At 42.8% G+C, this 14,431-nt stretch overlaps 1 protein-coding gene across 9 annotated transcripts in view; it reads right to left on the bottom strand.

The window, feature by feature from the left end:
• CNOT2 (CCR4-NOT transcription complex subunit 2) overlaps positions 1-10,080 on the bottom strand; it is a 121,679-nt gene extending 111,599 nt beyond the window's left edge. For 2 of the 9 annotated variants that reach the window (XM_002711329.5, XM_070052629.1), the window contains exon 1: positions 9,622-10,080. Coding sequence is in view for 3 of the 9 variants with exons in the window: in XM_008256781.4 (XP_008255003.1) it covers positions 9,622-9,626 (5 nt within the window). In the remaining 6 variants the exon portion in view is untranslated. The remainder of the gene's footprint in view (positions 1-9,621) is intronic. The other 7 variants (XM_017341981.3, XM_070052631.1, XM_017341980.3 and 4 more) reach the window with 4 other exon arrangements.
• Positions 10,081-14,431: the final 4,351 nt, after the last annotated feature.

The raw sequence follows: 14,431 nt of genomic DNA, 5'->3' as shown, positions 1-14,431 counted from the left end.
TGGCCGCCGCGGCTGGCGCACTGCAGCCAGCGCACCGCGCTGAACCGATGGCAGGAGCCAGGAGCCAGGAGCCAGGTGCTTTTCCTGGTCTCCCATGGGGTGCAGGGCCCAAGCACCTGGGCCATCCTCCACTGCACTCCCTGGCCACAGCAGAGAGCTGGGAAAGTCTTAAATTTTTAAAAACACAGAACTTTAAGGCTGGAAGTGACTTTAAGGCTGCTCTACTTCAGATCCCGCTCCCACCTAAAGCACCTGTAGAAAACATCAGAGGATGGCCCAAGTGGTTGGGCCCCTGCCACCTACCTGGGAGAACCAGAGGGAATACAAGTCCAGTGGTTTTCAAAATATACTCTGAAATAAACACAAATTCACTCAAACAGTGGGCCACAACTGATAAAACTTGGGAATGATTCCAGCACACACAAAAAAGTACACTATGTATCAAATTTAAACACTTTAGATATTGTTCTATGAGCTGCCAGGTTAACTAGGTTTCCTGCAGACCTTAAAGTCTAGCCTGTTGTGTCAATGAATATACCCAGAATTTTTCCTAAGTGTGTACAGATTAGAAAGGTTATAGCTCTATTTTCTTCCTAATCTCTGGCCAAACACATTACTCACATAAAGCCAATAAAATCGCACCCCTGAAGCACTGCTTTATACATACTATATCAAGGAAAGCTCAAGGTATAACTGCTCAGCACATGATCTCCTTGAAGAGTAACTGCAATAAAACTAAAATGTGGTATCAATCTTTTATAATATAAGGGTACTTCAAAAAGTTCATGGAGGACCAGCATTGTCGCACAAGTTAGGTCTCCACCTACAAGGAAAGCACCCCACATCGGCTGCTGCATTTCAGATCCCGCTCCCAGCTGAAGCACTTGGGAAAACATCAGAGGATGGCCCCAGTGGTTGGGCTCCTGCCACCCACCTGAGAGCCCAAGATGGAATTCTTGGCTCCTAGCTTCAGCTTGGCCCAACCCCGGCTGTTGCAGGCATTTGGGGAATAAACCTGCAGATCAAAGTTCTCTGCCTCTCACTCTTTCTGTCACTCTATCTTTCAAACAGATAAATGTTTGATAAATAATAAAGTTCATGGGAAAATGGAATTAACAAATTTACTTTGGTGCACAAATATTTTGAAATTGTATATATGAGTATGATGTATTTTTATTAAAATACAGTATTTTTTCTACAACTTATTTATTTGAAAGAGCTACAGAGAGAGGTAGAGAAAGAGTAGATAGAGGGAGACAGAGAGAGGTCTTCCATCCACTGGTTCATTCCCCAGATGGTTGCAATGGCCAAAGCTGAGCCAATCTGAAGTCAGGAGCCAGGAGCTTCTTCTGGGTCTCCCACGTGGGTGCAGGGGCCCAAGGAGTTGCACCATCCACTGCTGCCTTCCCAGGAGCATCAGCATGAAGCTGGATCAGAAGTTGAACAGCAAGGACTCAAACCAGCATCTGTATGGATGCTGGTGCTGCAGGCTGAGGCTTTAACCCACCACACCACAGTGCTGGCCCCTATAATACAATATTCTTACATAAGTTTTTGGTGTTTCTCACCAATGTTTATAATTTTAAAAAATATGAGAAGCTGCTGGATACTTCCAGAAAACCAAGTGTTAAACAAAAATGTATACTACTACTACTGCTCTTTCAAACTTCTCTATCAATTTAAATATTCTGAATTTTCAAGAGGAAAACAAAAACAAACCTTTCACAAAACTTTACTTAATCTGACAAGTCAGAATTTCTTCTATAGAACAACCCTAAATTAGAAAGAAATTATAGGCCGGCGCCGCGGCTCACTAGGCTAATCCTCCGCCTTGCGGCGCTGGCACACCGGGTTCTAGTCCCGGTCAGGGCACCGGATTCTGTCCCGGTTGCCCCTCTTCCAGGCCAGCCCTCTGCTATGGCTCGGGAGTGCAGTGGAGGATAGCCCATGTCCTTGGGCACTGCACCCGCATGGGAGACCAGGATGCCATCAGATCAGCGCGGTGCGATGGCCGGGACGGCCATTGGAGGGTGAACCAACGGCAAAGGAAGACCTTTCTCTCTCTCTCTCTCTCACTGTCCATTCTGCCTGTCAAAAAAAATAAAGAAAAAAAAAGAAAGAAATTATAGAATTTGAATCCATTCTGAGGATAAAAAAAAAAGGCCTTCAGGGCTGGCACTGTGCGATAGCAAGTAAAGCTACCGCCTGTAGTATCGGCATCCCACATGGGCGCCGGTTCAAATCCCGACACTCCTCTTCAGATCCAGCTCTCTGCTGTGGCCTGGGAAAGCAGAAGATGACGACCCAAGTCCTCGGGCCCCTGCACCCATGTGGGGGACCGGGAAGAAGCTCCTGGTTCCTGGCTCTGGATTGGCCCAGGTCTGACCATTGTGGCCAACTGGGGAATGAACCAGCAAACGGAAGACCTTTCTCTGCTACTCTTTCTTTCTCTCTGCTCTCCTCTCTGTGTAACTCTTTCAAATAAATAAATACTTTAAAAAAAAAAAAATGGCCTTTGTGGGAATTGAAGCTGTGGTGTAGCAAGTTAAGCTGCCAACTGCAGCTCCAGCGAACCATGTGGGTGCTGGTTCTAGTCCTGGCTACTCTACTTCTGATCCAGCTCCCTGCTAATGCTCCTGGGAAAACAGCAGAAGACAGCCCAAGTGCTTGGGCCACCATCGCCTTGAAAGAAGCTCCTAGCTCATGGCTTCTGTCTGGCTCAGCCCTAGCAGTTGCAACCATTTGGAGAGTGAACTCGTGGATGGAAGATCTCTCTGTAACTCTGCCTTTTAAATAAATAAAACAAATCTTTAAAAAAAAAAAAAAAAAAAACTGGTAGGGGCCAGCACTGTGGCTGTGGCATAGCAGGTAAAGCCACCACACGCAGGGCCAGTATCCCATATGGGTGGCAATTCAATTCTCAACTGCTCCACTTCCCATCCAGCTCTCTACTATGGCCTGGGAAAGCAGTGGAAAATGTCCCACGTTCTTGGGCCCCTGCACTTGTGTGGGAGATCCAGAATCCAGGATCCTGGCTTTGGATTAGCCCAGCTCTGGCCATTGTAGCCATATGGGTAGTGAACCAGTGGATGGAAGAGACCCCCCTCCCTGCAACTCTGCCTTTCTAATAAGTAATAAATAAATCTTAAAGAAAGAAAACAAATGGCCTCTGTAATTCCCAAATTCTAATTTTCATATTGATCAAAACACTGGTGGCTCTATCTTTATAAATGTTAAAATGTTAAAGTTTAAGCCTGTTTTAGAAGTTAAAAAAAAGAGATAATATATATATGAAAAGGCTTTGTCAGTTTTAAAGCTTTTCCCCCCGAAAGAGTAAAGCCAAAAGGAATCACTTCCTTTGAAAGCCAGAGTAAACTTAATGAATATAAACTACTACTGTTCTATTAAAGACTCTTACAAGCTGAAAATTAAATACAAAACTGGTATGCAGGATGAGCACTATGATTTACAATGTAAAAGTAACACAAAAGTACATTCCTGCCAGATATGACACAAAACCAAATGTTCTTCTCCTAAACACATTGTATTATATAATCAGTCATTACATTTTGTCCAGATGCTGATACAAAATGGAATTATGTTTCTACATCTGAACATATAAACAGAAAAATGGTATGTCAATATGTTAGGCAAAAAAATTAGTCTATTGATTGTCACCTAAATTCCTAGGGTACATAATTTTCCCTCACTTATTTTTATAATTCCTTGGCATAGTGCAAATTTACTAAGTGTGCATCTACTCAAGTATTTTCACATAAGGAAAGACACTTCCATTCAGTGATAGCACAGCAGGGACTCATGCCATGAATACTGGATCAAATTCTCTTTAAAAATATACACACTATACTTTCTCTGTATCTTTCTTAGCCACTTAAAAAGTCTCTGGAAAATATAACCGAGTAAGACACAAGAAAAGATTTCTAAAATTATAAATCAAATAATGGCATCTCTACTAAATACAATTCTGGGAATTATTTACTGTTTTGACTTCCATATCTCTAAATTACAAAATTGGCTCAAAATCTTTTATCCAAAATGTTAAAGGACAGATATTTTTCAAAATTAGAATTTTTCTTATTTTAGGAAGCTAAAATAGTATATATATCATATATGACATGATACCTCCCTCCGCCATGGTTTTAAGCGTTACCTATAACCAAACACATCAGTATTTCTACACAGGATAACAATTAGATTAAGAAGTCTCATTGCAGGTGAAGTTAGCCACCACATTCATCAAAAAATAAAAGGTTTTCAGAGCTTTTTGGATATCTGCACCTTCAATACAAATACATCTTAAACATCTTAAACAAATACATCTTAAAACATCTTACCTAATTTTCATAAGGACAGTGATATTCAAACTAAAGAACGTCTACTACAACTGCTACATAGATTAGACATGAGGAGTGAGATGGAAAAAAAACAAAACAAAACAGAATCTAACTTCAAAAAGCCCAAATCTAACAAAAGCTCAAGCTTAAATACTGGTAAACAACGTACTACCTTATAAATATAAATTCAAAGTATTTCCTTCAGGAGGCGGCACTGTGGCACAGTGGGTTTAAGCTGCCACCTGTGACAACAGCATCCCATATGGGCACAGGTTTGAGTCCTGGCTACTCTACTTTCAATCCAGCTCCCTGCTCTTGCACCTGGAAAAGCAGAAGATGGCCCAAGTACTTAGGATCTTGCCACCCATGTGGGAGACTAGGATGAAGCTCCTAGCTCCTGGCTCTGGCCTGCCTAATCCCTACCCATTGAGGCCACTTAGGGAGGGAACCAGCCGGAAGATCTGTCTCTCCCGCTCTCTGTCTCTCTCTTTGTATCTCTCTCTATATATAACTCTGATTTTCAAATAAATCATATATATATATTTCAAATAAAGATTAACTATACAAACTACAAAAAAGAAAAGATTAACTATACAAACTACAGAAAGAAATACAGATCCACTCTTTCAGAAACTAATGATTAAACATTATTCCCTTAGTTTCCTACTGACACTACCCACAGTTCTTTAAGCTAGTTATCTATTTCCCCATAAATAATTAAGAAAAAAGAACTGTAAAAAAGCATTCAGGGACATGAAGGTAACTGCAGAACACTGTTTTCCAAATTGTTGCTTCTGATAGGTTGGTTGGGAAACAGAATACTGAACACTAAGTGTCAAATGACAATATGGCAACAGTTAATGCATATTTACTGAGAAACTATTAAGCACTATACATTGTAGAAAAAACTTGAAATGCATATATAAACAAGACAGAGCCCCACCTCTAAGTGTTTACAGTTCAGTGGAGGTTATGGTAGAAGGCAGGAACAGGCACTAAACTATAATAGTGTGATACCTTCAATAAGAGATATGAAGAATATAAAGCAACAAAGCCAAAGGATTTTCAGAGTCAAGAAAGGTTTCATGAACAGGGTGACAACAGAGAAGAGTTTTGAGTAAGTTTATTAAGGAACAGAGAAGAGATAACTAAAATACCTGCTATACACGTGAGCAAATAAAAAGGAAAACTTATAGGGCAGAGTTGTGGCACAGAGGGTTAAGCTGCTGCCTGTGATGCCAGCATCCCATAGAAGAGTGCCCAGTTCAAGTCCTGTCTGCTCCACTTTCGATCCAGCGCTCTGCTAATGTGCTTGGAACAGCAGCAGAGGATGACCCAAGTACTCAGACCCCTGCCACTCACAGGGAGTTCTGGGCTCCTGGCTTCAGCCTGGACCAACCCAGGCCATTGCAGCTATTTGAGGAATGACCCCATGGATGGAGGATCTCCCCCCCGCCCCCAATCATTCTGCTTTTCAAATAAAAAACAAAAAGAAACACTTTCAGGTAAGTGACATCTGTCCAAAATATCTAACTATATCTAAATGGACTCAGATCCTGAGTTTAAGCATACACAAAATATTAATGTGCCCAGAAATGGAAATTTTTCCATTTTTTCTAGATAACTCATGTTTGCATTTCTAAGTCATGAGTGTTTACCAACAAACATCAGAAACCATTTTACTACTTCATAATGCAGAATACGCTCAAGCAAGAGATGTGCAACTGTACTTCAGAGAATGAGCTATCAGAAAAAAAATAGCAAGAATTCTATTTCCAACTCATCCCTAATAGTATAAACCAAGTAAATAACTGATTAAGCCATATCAGAATGATTTGTCGTAAGAGCTGAATTTTAAAGCAGAAATCAAAGGATGCCACACAGAAAAATCTAAGGATACAAGAAAAAATATGTACTATTTAAACTGAATAATGGGTCAAAGAAAAAGACCAAGGAAAAAAAAAAAAACAGGAAAATTTTAAAAACTTAAAGCCCAAAATGTCATTGTTTCTTTTCAAAGATCAACTTTTGATAACAGACATCAACAAACAAGTTGTATACAGCTCTTTTCAAAATATCTAGTAGAGGTGCCAATGAAATCCAACCCCTTCAGGTATCACAGGCAGAAATTCATCCTCAGGAAGGAAGAACAGTCACCTTTATCATTCACCAGAATGACTCCTAACACAGCACTAGATCCCCTAATCAATATTATATGTAGTTCCATTCAAACATCACAGCACAACTCAGATTAACTCTGCCTCTAAAACTCCCCTGCCTGGCACCTTGGCTTCTTTTGCTTCTTTGTGTTACGAAATCCACTGTAGATCCATGTAACAAATAAAATCATAAACATCTAGAGCTATCTTTTCCTAAGACTGTATCACTATTAAGTCTCCACAAATGCCTATTAAGAAAGCACATGCAACCTTTAGACTTGGCTTTTAAGTTTGTATCGATAAAAGAATGAATTTTCTACAGTTAAATACTTTAAAATAACAGCAATATTATCTTTTAGCAGTGCTTTTAAAGAACAAAAAAAAAAGTTGTAAACTAAGCTCTTTTTAACACAACTAACATCTACCCAGTATTTAATACATAGGAGAGTTCCTCAAAAAGTCCATGGCAAAATAAATTAAAAGGTAAGTTTACTTTGGTGCAAAAAAACTGAAATTCATGTATAATTTTCTGATAATATGTATATTCTGTAAACTTTCTCAAGACACCATACATGTGAAGCATGTATTTTATTTATTTTTGTTATTAGACAATCTTACGAAACAAAACTGTCATAAAAAAAAAACTTTCCACAGGTTATGAACAAATCTATAACAGTCTTTCAAGTGATTTTCAGAACCGAATTAGAAGCAGTTCTAAAGAAATCTACTCCTAAACCTGAAACATTTACTTTTCAATAAAGAAAAACTTTCAGGTTACAACTAATTGCAAAGCATCTCTAGAAAACCAAAATGTAAAGTAAACAAAGTTACAATGTGATAACAAAGATAATTACTTCTTTTAGAGAGATAATATCCTATCTTCAAGATCAGGTATTACAAAAAGGATACAAATCACACCACCTGCACTTTGCTTTCATTTTCCACCACGTGAAGTTTAAGTACTATAGACATTAAAAATTCAGGAAGCTTGTATTTGTTGCTTGGGTAAACAGGCAATTCTCCTTCTCTAACATCAAATCAGGTTATAGATATCTCTATACTGTACAAATAGAACAAAAGTATTCTGCTAACAAAGGACACTCACATTAACTTACCAATACTGATGAAGCATTAATTGAGATGTAAAATAACATGAAATAGTTTCTCATTCCTGTCTAAAACAAAGTATTACCAGAAATGACTACAAGGCAAGCCCTCAGAAAAAATAGGGAGAAAGGACCTTCCATAGTTCAGGAGTCTTAGAAAGCTTAAGAATCTTACAAAGTCAAGAAGTGGATGGAGAGCTAGTGGTTTTGTCTGAATACCTAAAAAAGTGTATTTTGTGTTCGGAATCTTCCCTTAGATTTAATACAACAGAACTACAAACTAAAGAGTTCAACATACAGAGATTACTACACTGCTCTTGGTCCACCAAGAAACATTTCAATGAAATAGGATCTAACCAGACATTTAACCATTTCAATCCACTGTGATTCTTATTCAACCCTTTAAATCTGTGATAAAGTCAATCTTCCAAATTGCAAGAGAGATGTATGTAGTCACTGTTTTAAAACATACCAAGCATCCCAAACTCAACATAAACCAGGTATGTAAATATATACTTTCAAATCTCTATTCAACCCTTCATCCCATACTTTATTTCCACTACCTTATTTCAAAGGGTAAATAGTTCCACTTAATGATTCCTAGGCTCTAAGAACTCCTAACATCAAGCATGACAGGAAACGTGTTCACCTTTGAACATGAAATTCAAGTATGGCTTCCCTCCTTAACACATTTGGTTGAGTACAGTACTTTCTACCATTTTGCCTAGAAAACAGGGGTTCATATCAGTGTCCTTAATTATTATGAAGTGTTTAGATGACCAAGAAAGGGTGATTCTTCGGTCAAAACTTTTATGAAAATGAAACAAAATACATTGCACTCGGTCTTCCGGATGTTGAAAAGTGAAGATGTAGGATTCGAAGGAAGTTGATGTTTGGGTTCCTTCCGAGAGGGTGGTACCCGTATGTGAGACTTTTCTAGTGATGATACCATACCCAAAGGGTCTAGAATAAATGCAAATCCTAAAACCTTGGAAATGCTTTTATAGAAGAAAATTACAATTCGCCTTCTCTAAGGATCAGAGTTATCAAGAGTTAGCAGCTTTCTCCTGGTTGGACAACCGTACCTCAACTAAGAGCTACCGGAGCCTCTTAACCCGATTCATTTCTTCCGCGAAACTTTTAAGCTAGACCTAAGACAGCAAAAGGTGCAGAGGCCCCGGCGGAAGTGGAAACCTAGGGCTTGCAACTTCAGACAGACCGTCTCGGGTTCCTCCGCCTCCCAGGACCATCCGGACTCAGTCTCTACGACACACGGAAGCTTTAGCCTCCGATGGCAATGGCAAAGGCAGCATCTTAGTTGCATTCCTCCCTCCGACATGCACAGCCTTCGGTCTCCCAGGGCCCGAAAGGCTCCTGAGGCCCGTTAGCCAGTCTGGAGTGCCCTCATCTTACACTTCAATACACACATACACACACAAACACAAACACACACGAGTGGCCGATGATGTGCTTGTATTAGAATGTAAAGAGTCAGAGACCGCAACAGCTGCTAGGAAGGCAAGAGAGCCGTCTAAAGCAGGCAGGGGCTCCTCGGCCTCGGCCGCCGCCGCCGCCGCCGCCGCCTTCTCTTCTTGCCCAGGAAGCAGCGCGGCGGCAGCGGCTCCTCCGCGCTGGCGGGAGCCCGGGGACCGGAGTCTGGAGAAAGCCCCGTCGCCGGCCGACGGGACCAGGCCTCGGATCTGAAGCTGCCGCTGCAGCGGCCCGAGTACAGCGACGCTTTACGTCCCGTCCACCACCCCCCCATACACACCCCCTCCCTCCCTCCACCACCGCCACCCCCCCTCCCCGCCCGCTCCGCTCTCCCTCTCGATTGGAGCCGAGACAAAAGCAACGGGAAGCGGCGGGCCTGGACGCTACCCGCGGACCCCGGGAGCGACCGGCCCGGCCCCGAGGCATTCCCCCGCCTTGCGGGGGCCCCGAATCCGCCGCCCCCGCCGCGCGCCCCGCTGCCAGACTTCCGAAAATTTGCCAAAAACTCACCGCATGAATTTTCTTGTCCCGCGGATCCAAGATGGCGACGTATCCACCGCGGAGGCTGCTGGGAGCAAGACCTTTACCCTCTGACCCCCGCCGTGACCCCCGTCGCTCCGGCTTCCCTCAAGGCGGCGGCGGCGGCGGCGGCGGCGGAAGGTGGGAGCGGCGATTCAGAAAGGTTGGGGGTGGGTAGGCCGCTTCCCGCGCGCTGCTCGGAGGGTGCGGAGAGGCGTTTTACTCCCCCACCGCCCGCTCCGCGGCTTGCCCGAGCCTCTTCCCGACTACCAGGAGTCGTGTCGCTCTTCCGCTGCCGGTACAGCAAGCGGGGCCTCCGCGGCCGCTGCCGTTTCCGTCCGCAGCGCCGAATCGCTTCTTCCAGGACTCGGGTCTTGGGCCCGAGAGGTGCCGCGGGGTCCAGGGGCGGGGAGTGGTGAGGTGGCGTGGGTCCGCCCACCTCGGGGCCGCGAAGCGTGTTTGTGTTTGTGTTTGGGTCTGTGTCTGTGTCTTCGTCTTACTCCCCGCCCCCGCACGTCCGCAGGCGCGGGCTTCGCCTCACGCCCACCACCTGGAGCGAATCTGACGGATGTCCCTTTGCCTCCCTCAGCCCCCGCCACCCCCGGGGCCTGTGCACGCATTTCCAGGGACCGGCAGCGCGTCACCGTCACCTCCCGAGAAGTGAGTTCCCCTCCGCTGAACCCAAGGGTGTTTTCTGCTCCCCTCCCCCTTTCCTTTTATTATTTTTAGCCCATCCGGAAGAAGTCATCGTGGGGTGCGGGGTTTTAGAGCACTACGGGGTGAGCTTGTTGGAGCTGTATTCAATTTCTAGCGCTTTGATTAGATCCCACTCCCCGGCCCTCACGGAAGCCTGAGCCAGCAGCCGGACCCTTTGAAAGCCTGGTTGGTTTGGTGGACACTTCGGAGTTGTCACAGTGAAATTAAAGTTTGCAATATTGGCATCTCTTTCTATTCTTTTGTGCTCCCATAAATTTCACTTTTTGTAAGTACTGAGCGTTGTGCACTTAAAATAAGAAGCTGTTTGCTTCTGCATGTGCGCGTTGGAACTCTGTGGTTCCATATTGTGAAAATTGTTCCTAAATTTGCGTGACATACCTTGTTAATTAAAGTAAAATTAACTAGAAGAAAATTTGTGCTTCCTTTGGTCTTTTTTTTTTTTTTTAAGATTTATTTATTTACTTGAGATACAAAGTTGGGGGAGCGGGATGGGAGGTCTTCCATCCACTGGTTCACTTCCCACGCCCCAGATGGCTGCAACTGGTGGAGTTGGGCCAACTGGTGGATCCGAAGCCAGGATCTCCCACGCGGGTGCAGGGGCCAAAGGTCTTGGGCCATCCTCTACTGCCATCCCAGGCCATCAGCAGAGAGCTGGATAGGAAGTGGAGCAGCCAGGACTGGAACCAGTGCCCATATGGGATGCCAGCACTACATGCAGATGCTTAACCTACTATGTCACAGCACCAGCCCCTGGTCATTTCTTCTATAAAATCAGCACCTTTCCACTTAAAATAACTATAACCCAATTTAAATGTCTCATTGAAAGCCAAAGGTAAGAAATAGCAGGAAAAAGAAGTGCACTATAAAATAAAATTTAACTTTGTCATGTGTTTGAGTGTGAGGTATTTTGACACGTCAGTGGGTGTTGTTTAAGTTTATTTCAACTCTGAATGGTGCTGGCGACGCCAGGAGAAAATGTTTTGCCTGGCTATTCATTTCGTTCACCATGTTTTTTTTTAACTTCAGGAAAATTCAAGGAAGAACAACATACTTAAGTGAGGATCTTTCCCTCGCTGTCTCCCTCTTTTCCTCCAACAGTTCCTCCCTCTTCTTCCTCCTCTCTCCTTCAGGCTTGTTAACATCAGCTACCGTAATATGTTGTGTTGAAAGACTGGATAGTCCTCCGTGTATATGCTTTACATATATGTAACTGAACTTGTATGTGCAATACATATTTGCATCGAAATACCTATGTATATATGAGTACATGTACATATGAATATTGCTGACCTGATAATAATTTGAGTCCCTGTGTATGTCACTGGCATGAAACAATGTTTTTATTTTTAAGACTCATAATAATTTCAGATTTTTCTAAGCTATAGGATGGAATGATTAAAATACAGTATACACTTTCATGTTTAAAGTATTACATTCCTTTCTAACCTGTTAGTTTGACATTTATAGGACTTTAAGTCCAAAAGATGGAACTTATTCTTACCTTATATTTCCTCCAAAAAGCACAAGTTAAAAATAACAAACATCAGTAATCCTGGAAAAATCACTTCCAAAACAGACATGTCTTACTTGAGAATTTCATTACCTTGAGTATTTTACAGAAGAGATAGAACAACAGACATTTTCACAAGTGTGCAGGGTAGATCTATTAGGAAAAGAAATACACTCTTTTTTTGAGAGTATTATTTGTTTAGGTTGAATTCATTTTTTAAAGAACAAGTTTTTAATTGTCCTATTACATTTGCCAAGTTTGTTGTAAAATTTGCTTAATACCCACCTTAAAGGATGTTTGCAGTTACTAAATGAGCTAGCATTTATGGCTTTCTAGTAAGCATTTAATAAATGGTAATTTTTAAAATTGTCCTTTTGGATCACAAGGTTCTTTATTGTTAGTACCAATTGAATTTGCCCAGTTAGTAGTATTTTTTTTTTAACTATCTACTTCGCTAGATTTTCTTTTAATTGAAAAACCTTCCATACATGTGTGTGTGTGTTAAAGATTTATTTATTTGAAAGGCAGCATAACAGCAACCTTCCATGTGCTGGTTAACTCCCCAGATGGCTGCTCTAGCCAGGACTGGGCCAGGCTGAAGCTAGGAACCAAAACCCAAGTATTTGGACCATCTTCTGCTACCTTTCCAGCTGCATTAGCTGGAAGCTGGATCAGAGCAGAGGAGCCAGGACACAAACTGGCACTCTGGAATGGGATGCAGCATCCCAAGCTATGGTTTAACACACTACACCACAACACCCACCTCATGTTTTGTGTGTTAAGGTAAAATTTTTTTTTAAAGATTTATCCATTTATTTGAAAGTCAGAGTTACACAGAGGGAGGAGAAGCAGAGAAAGAGAGAAAGGTCGTCATCCACTGGTTCACTTCCCAATTGGCCACAACGCCTGGAACGGCGCCGATCTGGAGCCAGGAGCGTCCCCCGGGCCTCCCACATAGGTGCAGGGGCCCAAGGATTTTGGGCCATCCTCTACTGCTATCCCAGCCCATAGCAGAGCTGGATCAGAAGTGGAGCAGCCTGGTCTCAAACCTGCACCAACAAGGAATGTTGGCGCTTTAGGCCAGGGTGTTAACCTGCTGTGCTACAGCAATGGCCCCAAGGTAAATTCTGTTTGTATTTTATGAAACACTTGCTGACTTGGATTACAGAAAAAAATACCTTCAAGAATGAGTTTGTATATGACTTGTGGAAAGGGAAATTTCCCATTTTTAAAAAAGTATGAATAACACTGAAGGGGTATAAAGGAGAAGCATCTCAAATTTAACTTGTCTAACATTCGAATCTTTTTTGTCAGTACCCTAAACCTGTCCCTCCCCTAGTCTCCCCAATTTTCATAAATAGTCCCACCATTTCCCGACTTGGTCAGACATAAAGTGCACTGTTTTCTCTGATTCCGCCTGCTCCACACTTAGTTCATCAGCCAATACCATCAACTATTCTATGCTGATGAATTATGAATTGAGGCCCTCTTATCACTCCAGTGCTGCCACCCTATCTGAGATGCCATCATCTCTTGCTGGACCACAATACCCACACTATGCTTCTACCTTTCCTGCGTTTCAGTGACGATTTCTCCCTTCAAAGGATTCCCAGACAACACCCAAAAACCTAACATCACTGCCTCGTTTAAAACCTCCCAATAGTTTCGCTATTACACACAGAAGAAAATCCAGATCCTTTACTGGGGCCTTCAAGACAGCATTACCAGGTTCCTGCCTACCTCCCAACTTCTACTTGTCCCCACTCTTCTCATTGAATCCTTTCTGCTGTCAGGTACTAACTGCTTTCCAGTTAGCAGGAACTGTTCATTGTCCCCAAAAATTCCTCCAATTTTTTCCATGATGTTAGACACAGGCACTTGAATGCCCAAAGGAAAAACTATTTTCCAGTCTTCCTTATAGTTATGGGATAGGCTTGGCCAGTGGAATAAGCACATACATCCTGAGAGCCTTCCAGAATCACTCTTTACAGACAATGCATACACACCTTTAGTCATCTGCTGCCTTCTTCCCACGTGCTGGGCCTGGAATACATGTGATAGCATGCCATCTGTAAGTTCCCTTGACCTGAAGATGGCAAAACCTTGAACTTTTGGAAACCTAGGTTCTTGAGGACATTGGAGATCAGAGCACCATACTAGCCCTGTATCCCTTACCTTCAGATTTTGATGGGGAGAGGGAAGCAAGCTTCAGTCTTATGAAAGCTACTCTTTAGGGTGTCTTGTGCGTAGCTGAACTTAACAGATATTCCACTTCAGGGCCTTTGCACTTGCCCTCTTTTCCCTGCCTGGGATGTTGGGATGCAAGTCCTCTATCTTTTTTGTGCCTAATTCTCATCCTGCAGGTCTTAAATACCATCTCTGGCAGGCCCTCCTTGGTCACCCTATCTAAAGTAGCTGCCTTTTCCCTTTTATTCTCTACCATATTACCCTTTACCTTTGTAAAAGACTGACTTATTTGAAAGGCAGAATGACAGAGGAAGAGACAGATCTTCATTTACTGGTTCAGAACCTCCCCAAATGCCTGCAACAGCCAGGGCTGAACCAGGCTGAAGC

Source organism: Oryctolagus cuniculus, chromosome 11 (genome assembly GCF_964237555.1).
Source record: "Oryctolagus cuniculus chromosome 11, mOryCun1.1, whole genome shotgun sequence".
Classification (NCBI taxonomy): Eukaryota; Metazoa; Chordata; class Mammalia; order Lagomorpha; family Leporidae; genus Oryctolagus; species Oryctolagus cuniculus.
The sequence above is the reverse complement of the archived record's forward strand: the minus strand, read 5'-3'. Positions and strand labels throughout refer to the sequence as shown.